General features: G+C 38.4%; 1 protein-coding gene across 1 annotated transcript in view; it reads right to left on the bottom strand.

Annotated features, from left to right (window-relative positions):
- Positions 1-2751: 2751 nt before the first annotated feature.
- Positions 2752-12023, bottom strand: part of RIMS1 (regulating synaptic membrane exocytosis 1) — a 451285-nt gene continuing 442013 nt past the window's right edge. Inside the window, 4 exon segments of the mRNA XM_074368769.1 lie at positions 2752-5081; positions 7164-7303; positions 7930-8031; positions 10600-10712. Coding sequence (XP_074224870.1) covers positions 4863-5081; positions 7164-7303; positions 7930-8031; positions 10600-10712 — 574 coding nt within the window. The 3' untranslated portion in view covers positions 2752-4862.

Genomic DNA, 12023 nt, shown 5'->3' with positions numbered 1-12023 from the left:
TAAAGGTTTCATTTTTTAAATTTTATTTTTAAAGTATTTTTTAATTTTTTGGGGGGGAGGAGGTAATTAGGTTTATTTATTATTTTTTAAATAAATGTTTATTTGTTTATTTGAACGCAGTACCTCATGCATGCTAAGTGCACACTCTACCACTGAGCTCTTTCCTCCCCCCAATATAATATGTTTTATGAATTCCACTCTTAATATAACTTTGTGGGAAGAGCAGTTTCCCAGTTTCAGACATTCCCAGATGTGTGAACGAAGGCAAATTATTAACTTAGCCTTAGACGTTCTTGTGTAAATCAAAATAAATCTGTTGCTATTGGTATTTTTACAATGGCATGGCTCTCCAAATGCTGGCCTGGCATCCTACTTTGTCTGTTCAAAGTAACAGACAAGTGGAAGATGGGAAAGATGTGGTGTGGGAGAGAGGAGTGTGTGTGACTGGGCTTGGTCAGCCTCGAGAACTCTGGTCCCACCTGCCCCAGGTTTTGAGAGAAGACGAAGAATGGACCTAAGGTAGACAGCTCTCGTTAAAGAGATATCCTGCAAACCATCTGGAACTCAGACATGTTAACTGGAGAAACTGCAGTGCTGGGATTAAAATAGAGGCAGTAATTGATATCTGGTGTCCCTCTAGGCTGAGAGTAGTTAGGATCATGGAAGGAGAGCAGAAAAAGGGAAAAGTCATAATATTGTGGAATTAACCACGTTAAGGATTGTTACAGAAACTGTGTCTGATTCAACTTTATGCCTTACTCAGGGCCAGCAGAGTAATTATACTTAGTGGACAACCTGATAAAGGATGGTGTAATAGGTTTTTGCTCTAATAATGCTGCATAGCAAGCAATCGCTAAACCTTTGTGGCTGATAAAAATACTGTTTTTATTGTGCACAGATGTGGAGGTCAGCAGGGCAGCTCTGCATCAGGCTGGGAGTGGGGTTCAGGTCTGCTCCATGCGTCTTTCATTCAGGGACCAGGTTGAATGATCAGAAAGCCCTTCTGGTGGAGGGTGGCCTCCAATCTGCCACACCCACTAACGTTCCCTGTTACGGAACTAACTAGCCAGCAACACAGAAGCAAGTCACCTGGCCAAGCCCAGTTTCCTTCTGTTTTGTTTATGTTTATTGTTTCTTTATGTAATCTCCTAGCAGACAGGGGGCTCCTTTAAGATGGGGGCAGTTTTGGGTTTTGGTTCTCATTTTCATTTCCCAAGTATTTAATGTCTAGTACCCCACCAAGCCCTTAATAATGTTGGCTACCTATAATCTGACCATATATCTGGGGTGGGGTTTCCAGAGATAAAGTTGTTCAAGTCAGCAGGAAATCATGAAGACTGAGCAAGATGGCCACTTTTCTGGTTTCTGCCTCTCCTTCGTGGTGGGCCGTGAAATCGTCACACCGTGCAGTCCTGTCTGATTTGAAGCGATTTCTGCTTCCGTGCCTGTTGAGACGAAGAATTCCCAAGCTCTATCCAGGCCCTCCTATTTCAGCAGCAGACTCGCCCCTGCTGGCCCCCAGGGATGTGCTATCTTTTGGCACATGCGGTAACAGCTCTGCCCTGACAGTTTGTTGTAAAGGGAACGGATCACTTGTTTTGGTCTCCTGTTGACCTGGCCTAACAGGTACTTTCCTGTCTTGTAGACCAAACAGCTGGCTGACTCCACAGGGTAAAAAACTGTAAACAACTGGTTGTCTCAAATTTGATTTTGACTTAGCTGGGTTTACTTGGCTTTACAAAGTTAAAGCCAGTGTGTCCTGTTAAAATTTAAGGGCTCCTTGAAGGTGGAGACTCGATCACAACAGTTACTTTGCCACATTGCAACATGAAAGGAGTACTTCCTAAGTATGGTGAGGGGGATGACTGTGAGATATACGAACACACTTTTGGAGAAGAAAAATATATCGTGGAATTATGAAAACCAAATTAGGGGTTGGGGATTAACAGAACACATTACTATCTGTAAAACAGATAAACAACAAGGACCTACTATATAGCACAGGGAACTATAGTCAATGTCTTGTAATAATATATCATGGAAGAGAATCTGAAAATATAAAGTACCCATGTATGTGTATGTGTAACTGAATCACTTTGCTGTACACCTGAAACTAACATTGTAAATCAATTACACTTCAATAAAAAATTAAAAAAGAAAGCCAATAAATTTTAACATGTTTCTTTTAGAGACTCATCTATTATCTCTGAAGATGTATTTATCCTTTAAGATTCTACTGAAGACTGTTTAACGTGTTGCTTGGTTTGTTACGTCGACCTGCACTAAGTCAAGGTCTGACAGATAAGTCAGGGGCTCAGAAGCGACCAACGGAGATCTGAGCCAGATGCTTTGATGAGACACACAGGAATTCATATTTTGATAGGTCACATACCTCGAAATGATTTGGCACTTGGACAATGGTGTTGTCTTGTTTATCAGCGCACTTAAACAACAGCAGAAGAAAAACCTTCCATGTGGTTCTTACTGAGATTTATTGTTTTTAGTAATGCCACTTTTCAGAAGTAAGAGTCATGTGCTCACTCAGACAGGCTGACAAAGTGAAAACTCATACGTGATGCAAAGTACCCTTTGGGCCATAGGTTAGGACATAAATCATGCAGTGACATGTCCAGCCCAGAGTCCGCAGCAGACAACAAACCCCGCCACCCTTCCTGTGACCCGGCTCCCGTCTGGCACCACGGGCCCCACCATGGATATCTGGCAAAGCACAGAACACATATGGCTACCAACTGACATGAAAAGTAAATTTTATTAAACATGTTTACATACATGAGTTGGAAGTTCATTTAAAAGCACGGGGGGTGGGGTGTTAAGACAAGTGGTCAAAATAGAAAGATACTACCCAATTGGAATCTGTTGCTCGTTGGCCACTAAGACAGAACGGAATCTAGTAGAAGTGCACCAGTGCCTCAGTTCCTCCTGCTCAGCATGGTGAGTCGTGGTCGATCTGTGCCCCGCGGAGAGATGGGCAGGTGATTCTGGCTTGTGTAAATAATAAAGAATTCACTTGGTGCAGGCAGTATGTCTATGGATTGAAACCTAGTGTGTGTATACAGTGTCTACATGTGTTACGGCCCCACAGTAGGAATCTACACCAAAATATTTATTAGAAGGAATTTGGTCCATACTACATCACGGTTTCCAGAGGGTAAAAAATAAAGTCCATCTATAGACATTTCACCCCAGACTCACAGACCGAGTCCGGTTGGCTAAAACCTGCAAAATGTCTATAACAAAAATGGATGGCTTAGATTTCTTGGTTATTTCAGGAGAGTAATTAACGAGCAAACTGTACATGTACATGCAACATACAAGCTGGCCTATGTGGAACTAACATACGTTATTAAATAACCTTTTGTTTCTTTTTTCTTTCTTTCTTTCTTTTTTTTTTTTTTTTTTTACAAAAAAACATGCATGCAGCTTTGAACAGTCCCAGTCATGCTGCTCTATTTGTGGAACCACAAAAGTTGAGTCACTCGTAAAAGGAGGGATTGCGGATGGATGCCCCTGCAGAGCCTACAGCGGGTAGCACACGGACAGACGGTCACGAGGGAGCTCAAGGCCGAGAAAAACTCAGATGGAGCAAATGCAAATGGAAATGTGACTTTGTTTTATTCCCCCACCCACCCGCCCCAGAAAAGTAAGATCCTTTGCATTAAAAAATCAAGCTTTGTGCTTGCAACGATCTCAAAGAAATGTAAACTAAAATTTGATAAAAATGTGAGTTTAGTGCAGAATACGTCAACTGGAATTTCCAGTGGAATACTGAATGGCTCAGACCATGCTCTTTCCAGGACAGGTGGTGTGTCTACAATGAGACATGGCCCAGAAGCCTGGGACAGCGGACAGTGTCTTAAGCTCTAATTCATTTCTAGTCACCACTTTGGGAAGTCAAACATATGGTTTATACACATGAGCATGTACTTTTTTTTTTCTTGGATATCAGGAAGGAGAAGGCATTATGAGGAGTGTTTCTGAAGTACAATTATGTGTTAATTTTAGTTCCCAGCACTAGCCACTGACCGACTTCTGTAAAAGTCTTCCATGCAAAACAGTGGAGAACATAAAATACCGTTGCAGAATGCAAAAAGATATGCTCTTCATTCAAAAAAAGTGACTCTGTGATTTATTTGTTTTTGGAAGATAACTTTCTGTTATCTGGGTTTCTCCACATAAGACTTTGAAGAACAATAAAAGGAAAACCAGCAAAACCCCTGCTTGGCCTCACCTTGTCCTTACACATGTTGGGGAGATGCTGCAGAGACCACTTCAGCCCTTTTTTTTTTTTTTTTTTTGGTGCTTTTGGAAAAAGAAAGAAAGGGTCTCTGGAAACATTACGAGGCCTTATCATGACAGACGAAAACCAGTGGCAATCACAAATACAGTGAAAAACAAAACAAAACAAAACAAATCAAGAAAGCAAAATCAACAAACACCACACGAATAAACAAAAATTTCTCAAACATCAGGGAAGTAACACTGCTTGTGGTTTGTGCAGAAACACGTAAAATATAACTTTTCAGGGAGGGAGAGTTTCCAGTTTGTTCAATCTGGGGTGTCTGCATGTGTGTGTGTGAATTTGAGGTTTCCTCTCTTTCTTTGTTAGAAGCAACAGTGATTCTCATGAGCACATTGACTCTTCCTGTCATGTGATAGACTGCCTTGTTCTGTCCTACGAAGCCAGGTTTGAAACAACGATTGGGACATAGTATTGAAAAACTACCACAGGCAAAACACAAGTTGATTGTCTGTCTCCAACAATGCTTTGATCATGAAATATCTGGTTCAGATTATTATCCTGAAAGATAGAGTCTGACTGGACCGACTCTGGTGTGAGTTCACTAGGATCGGATGCAGGGAGGCCCAGTTGAACTTTCCAGAGATGATTGGGAAGCCCGGCGGGTCAGGGGAGTGAGGGTGGGGTCGACTAGTGATGACGGTGGAAACAATTTGTACCAGCCGATGACCATACTGGACAGATCGAGCTCTTCCAACAAGATCTGAGCCACACCCATAAAGCATTTATGGTCCATTCTGCCATAGTCTCCCCAGACAATCACCTGCAGAGACAGAGAAAGCAATGACACCAGAGCTTCTCTCTCCTTCACATTTGAAGAGTGGACAGCAAACTCTTCAGGGAGGTTTAGATTGGGAGGGGTAGATTGGGAGTTTGGGATTAACAGATACACACTACTACTGCATATAAAATAGATTAACAACAAGGCCCTCCTGAATAGCACAGGGAGCTATATTCAATTTCTTGTAATAAACTATAATGAAAAAGAATATGAAAAAATATATATGTATGCATGTATATGTACAAGTGAATCACTTTGCTGTGCACCTGAAACTAACATTGTAAATCAACTACACGTCAATAAAAAATAAGAATTAGAGGAAAAAAAAGTGGGCAGTCGGGGAAGGAGAGGAAATTAATACAACTAAGAATAAGGAGGCATAACAGATAAAAAGATACTAGCATTCAGGTGCTCGAAGAGAAACACACAATCCTTTTTTAGATTTGATGGAATGTGAATAATATTTCCCCGGTCAATGAAAGGTATTACCTAAAGAAACTATGTTAAAAAATAAATACACAAATTTATTTATATATAAATTCAACACCTTTTTTAGCAACTACTACCTAGTAAGTAATGAGCAGGGCCACAGAGAATTTAAAATTAAATTTGATTAATTAAAATTAAATCAATTAAAATGTATTAAGTTAATTAAACTAAAAATTAAATGAATTAATTTTAAAAATTAATTAAAATTGAATTAATTTAATAAATGTTTAATTAAAATTATAATTAAAAATTAAAGTTTTTGCAAGCTAGCAGGGCGAAACCACCCAAGTCAGTGTCGATGGAGTGTGTGTATGTCAGGGTATGTTTAAAGAATGAGACTACTCATTAAATTTCTTTTACACTATGGACTTATTAGTGAAGGTGCAGCTTGACGATAATGGTAAGCTGGTGCCTTTTGAGGAACTGCCTGACAATTCTGACTTGCTCAGAAGATGAGTAAGTCAGTGAGCTCACCAACAGTGACCACAGTCTGAGTCGACTCCCTTGATGTCAGACCTACAGTCCATTCCACTTAATCCCAGGTTCTAGTTCTAATCTGTTCATTCCCCATAGAGGGTCGCAAATGAACTCATTCACCTGCTTGACCCAGGCAGGGATGGTGAATCCTGGCTTTTCAATTTACTGAGTAACTTTGCCAAATGATTTAATCCTTGTGATCCTCAGATGGCATCTTTGAGGTGGGGATAATGGTGGTCAAAACATTTAGAAAAGGTTATGTATGTTAGCAGCTAACAATGTATCTGATGTTCAGCCAGTCCTGAATATCTGCTGGTCTTTTCCTTCCTCTTTACAGCTCTCGTCTGACACCTGGTAATGCTCAATGAACTATTTTTAGCATCAGCTGCCTTGATATATGTACATATGTATCAAGAAGAGGGAAGGGGTGGGAAATAGAGAAAAAGGAGAGGAAAGTGAAAATAAAAATCTTGTTTTTTGCTTGTCTACCAGACATTTTTTGTGTGGGTTTTTTTTTAACATTTTTGAGGGGTCACTTTACAATGTTGCATCAATTTGTGGTGTATGACATACTGTTTCAGTAACACATATACATATGTGTATTCTTTTTCATGTTCTTTTTTATTATGGGTCACTACAAGATATTGAATATAGTTCCCTGTTCTATACAAAAGAAACTGTTGTTTATCTCTTTTATATACAGTAGTTTGTATCTGCAAATCTCCAACTCCCAATTTATCCTCTCCCACCCCCTTCCCCCTGGTAACCATAAGTTTGTTCTCTATGTCAGTGAGTCTCTTTCTTTTTTTGTAAATAAGTTAATTTGTGTCTTTTTTTAAGACTCCGCATGTAAGTGATATCATGGTATTTTTCTTTCTCTCTCTGGCTTACTTCACTTAGAATGATGATCACGGCCACCAGGTATTTTTAACATTACACACTATTTGGATAGTAAATTAACATTTTTTTTCTACTCAAGGATCTTATACTATGTTTCTCTGTACTGAAGTTTACTCTCTTTGTGTTTGACCATCCTTCAGTGTTTATATAAATAATGTGCCTATTACAATGCAAACATTTAAACAAGCTATTACTGACCTGAAGGACTTTACCCTGGGGACTTTCGTCAAAAACCAGGGACTGTTGATACAAAGGATCAAGGGTTTTTCTTGCAATTCTTGTCTTCTTCTTGGCTATGCACGCCCCATTTTCCAAAAGGTATACTTTGACATATGGAGCTGAAAAAGGTAACATTGACATGTAAGAAGTTAATGCCTTAAGTTAAATTGATTTTATTACAAGTGCTTTATGAGCGTAGAGATGCTTATGGAGAGTTTCCCACTGATTATTTAAATCACTTAAAAATGTCAGTGCTTCATAAATTCTGTCCCTTAAAACCCATATGTTAACCACAAATGCTACTTTCCTCATTTCAAGTAAATGCATGCAAAATTATCATAAGATTTTGACTGACTTAGTTTATGACTGGCAACATAATAAAGGTTTGTCTTAAAGCTCTTTTTATATCTAAAAGCTCATCCTTTTTACGATTAGAACTCAGTTTTTTTCCCTGAATGTGTAAATGTGCAGCAAAAATAACTGACACACGGTAAGAAGCAGTCATAACTAAACTCGTCTTAGTATGACAATGCTTCTCCTAAGACTTTCTGACAATGATTGTGCAAGGAAAACCCAGGTCCACTTTTATACAATCAACATAGAAAACATAGAAAAGCTGCCTTTTTAATCAATCAGATAATGCAGAACAGAGCACATGAAAGTCAAAGGCAGTGAATGTTTTGAGTTTTTGCCTTTTTGCCCATGTAGGATTCTCTCATAGAAATTCAGTAAGACCGCTCCTTACCAGGTGTAGATTTGGAACCAGGTTTTTGTGTGAGGCTCCGTGCTCTAATAACTTCAACTTCTAATTGGCCCTTTTTATCTTCCATTCCGATCTGTATATCACCTGTGAGTGGAGGGGAAGCAGAATGTTTTCAGCTTCTTTGCCGTTACAGGCGGTTAAAAAAAGAGAGGTCCGTAACAGACTCCAAAGTACGATTTTTTTTTTCTTTCGCTGCTTCCAAATCAGGTTTTGAAATGTTTCTCTTCCCTTTTCTGATACTCGTCCAACTTATATAAGTTGCTTAATTATAATAATGCTGAAATATTTAAGTGATTCCTGTACTCACCAGAAGGATCCTTGATGTCATCTGGTGTATAATACTTCTTAATAAAAAAGTGTCATTATCTGTATTTCCATTATTTAGAGAAACTCATCATTAATGTTTTGGTAAATATCTTAGTAATTTCATATGTTCTTCCCTCCTCATCTCCCTCTCTTCTTTCCTTCCTTCCACCTTTATCTGTCTGTCTGTCTGTCTATCTATCTATCCATCATCTATCTACCCAGTCCCCACAGCCCACTAAGAATGTTATTACAATATGTCTACTTTTTGCCAATCTGACACTCAAAAAGTTATAATTAGCGTTTTTTGATGATGAGGGAGGCTGAACATATTTCTAAATATTTTCAATTTTTATTCCTTCTTATGTATTGCCTGTTCATGTCCTTTGCCCATTTTTATAAGTTGTTCAGCTTTTTCTGAAGGATATGATACTTTATTCCTGAAAATGTTGAGTAGGATTACTTCTAAGTTAGTTTTAGTTGGTTGAATCATCTCCATTTTCTTAGTTGGGAATTCCTTTTATTTGCCCAGTTCATTGATCAACATCATGCTTCTGGATTGTTAATTAGTTTTATAATAATTCTGTTTCAGATTTTAGCTCCTGGGTTCCTTGGGGCTTTTGTTTTTGTTTTAATCACATAAATACATGGTTTAAAGAATCAAACTGTTCTGTAAGACTTGTTATTAGTATGAAATATTCCAGCCTCTCTCTGTCTCAACATCTTGCCTTCCAAAGGCCCCTGCTTTCAAAATTTTTAATATTTTAACCAATTCATTTTTTACTTTTTGGCATTTGCATCCCTATCTCTAAATACTATACTTGTAAGATAGCTTCCTTTTTTTTTTTCCTTCAGTTTTGGGTACTATTAGTGACTTCTAATTTCACTCTCTCTCACTGTCTTCCTACCCCCGCTGTATACTCGACATCTTCTGTCATCGCATCCTCCCACTATTAATATTTATATTATGACTATGTAACATTGCTTATAGCTGAGTGAACCGGAATACTGTGATCATTTCCCATTTCTAGGACACTCTTCCTTTTCCCCACACCTAAGAAGTGTCTTTTAAAAAGCATTCGCCTACATCTTTATGCCCGTGTCACGAGTTCCACCCCTCACTCTCTCCTGGTTGTCTACCTCTTCCATTAGGCGTTCTATAGATTTTATCTTATGACTGGGACATGCTACAGTTTGGACAAGATGGCTTTTAAAGGTGCTGAAGCTGTTCTCTCCACATTTTCCTTCACTACCATTTTGGGTAACTCAGTCATGTCTCTACTGTACTGAAGCATTTATTTACTTGATCTCATAGTCCTCTTTTTCAGTTCACAGTTTTTTAAGTTCACTTAGTTCATTTTGGGGAAGTAGATCCTCTAATAGCTTTCTGAGCAATGATGGGAATGAGGAAAACATTTTGAGACTCTTCTTGTCTGAGTATGTATTCATTCCAGCCTCAAACTTACTTGATGATTTAGCTGCCTGTTGTACTCAAGGTTGGAAACCACCTGATCCTCAGAATTTAAGATGATGCTGAGTAGTTTTCTGGCTTCCAGTATTATGCTTGAAGAGTCCAATGAGAATCAGATTTTTAATAGTTTGTACAGGATTATTTTTCTCTTAGGAAACTTTCAGGAGTTCCTATTAATCTCTGGTGCTGCAAAATTCCGTGATGATGTCCTTGTGTTGAACTATTCTTACGCATTTTGCTGAGTTCTCTCTGGGTCCTTTCAAGCTGGAATCTCATGTCCATTCAGGGAAACATTTATTGCACATGTTACATAAAATTTTCTCAATTCATCATCTTTTTAAACCATCATTTATGGTATATTTTGCCAGTAGAAATTTTTGATTTATCTGCCTCTGGGTTGGAAGTTCTGTCCCACTCCAAAAGTACAGAAACAGTAATGTTTCTCAGTATTTTCTAATGTCTTTCTTCACCCCCTGTTTCTCTTTTACAATTGAGTCCAAAATATTATTTTTTTAAGTTCTGACGTAGGGAGGTAATTTTCTTATTATTTTTTTTTTGCATCAACACTATGCCAACATCCTTTACTAGATAAACCATCATTTTTTCCACACTATAAAGTGCTACCCTTCTCCTCCATTTGGATCTACTGTAGACTTTCTATCTTAACAGAATTTTGAGAATTCAAAGATTGACGCCTAACTTCATTCATTTTGCGTAATGTCTCGTTAGAAAAATGCATTAGAAATCAGATTAGTCCCTTGAACCCAACAATACCTAAGCTAACATGTTGCTTCTCGCTTGTATTCCTATTCTGCTACTTTTAAGTGATCTTGTCAACCACGAAACATCAGTTTCCCCACAGAGAAAATGATTCTTACCCATCGCAGGGGTGGCGAGGGTTTGGCGGCCAACAAGCTGGGCTGGTCCCAGTCCATCAAGAAAGTCGCTGAATTGACTATCCGCTGCTAGCCGTACTCCAGGGAATATCAAGCTATGAGCAAACAGACATACATTAAAACACTAGATCTCCTGGAATTCTTTTCAACAGTTTCCATTAGACTACTAATTCGGATTGTGTATTACACAGTGCTTAGGCAATCAGTTCACTTACTGATTCTCGGCAATGCCTCTGAACCAAGCATCTGAGGCTCAGCGCTGATGGAGAAAAGGTCTAAACTGTCAGTGGAAGACCCACCGTTCTATCCAGGAGGCCCCGTGTAGTTTCTAATGTAGTAAATTTTCTGGACACTTTACAGATACAAACCCCTACATAAATGTCTCACTGAGATAAGATATTCGATATGAATTTTTACATCATGAACTACATAATTACTCATGAGCATCAAGTAACATGAGTGCTAAGTTTTAAAAAGCGGCCAGTAATTTTTTAAAATAAATATGATAGCCTCGTTCAAATCCTTATTTCCAAACCAAAATGTTTAATTTCATTTGTGGGTGAACTAAAATTTCATGTCATCTGAGATTTTTAATTAGTTCAAATAGAAATGAACCGGTTAAAGTATGTCTGTTTCTCACCACACCTCAGCTGCCTGAAACCCCTAGGCTGCACCCTCCTCCCCCAGAGCAGGGACTGTGCCTGTTTGCTGATGTTCCCTGGTAACAGGAACCAGGCTGGCTACATTGCTGGGCTTCAGTAAGTAGTTTTTGGAATAAACAGATTTCTACAAAGATTGATGGCTTCCCGTGTGCTTTCACACATATTTCTTCACAATGAAAGGAATGAGACATGGTATCTGTTTTGATCCCATTCAGAGACTATAAGATAAATCAATGAGAGGATAAGTGGCTTATCCATGGTGGAGGTAAATATTACCGGATTTGTTAACTGTCTTTTTCTAGGAAGCACTATATAAATATTTATTACTATTATCAGTGGTTTTTTTTGTTTTTTATTGAAGTATATAGTCAGTTTACAATGTGTCAATTTCTGGTGTACAGCACAGTGATTCAGTCATACTGAATTTGTTACTTGTCTTATCAGAAAATAACGCCTCCAATCTTATTTGCACATGGCTTTGACATCTCAGCAGATACTGGTTTTTCATCAGCAAGTTTAACTCCATAACATGCCTGCTGAGTTTTGTTCTTAGCTATACCTTGCTGGGAGTATGCACACCAGCCACTTCATCACATAAAGGGACTCACAAGTTTCAGGAACAGGAAAGTAGATTGTGAACATTAACTTGGCATAATTTTATTTCATTTTTGGAACAAAATAGAAAAATGCCAGTAAAATAAAATCAGCGATTCATATTAGATTGGTAAAAGATACCTGAATGGT

This window comes from Camelus bactrianus, chromosome 8 (assembly GCF_048773025.1).
Source record: "Camelus bactrianus isolate YW-2024 breed Bactrian camel chromosome 8, ASM4877302v1, whole genome shotgun sequence".
In the NCBI taxonomy this organism is placed as follows: Eukaryota; Metazoa; Chordata; class Mammalia; order Artiodactyla; family Camelidae; genus Camelus; species Camelus bactrianus.
Note: the sequence above shows the minus strand (reverse complement) of the source record. Positions and strands in the feature narration are given on the sequence as shown.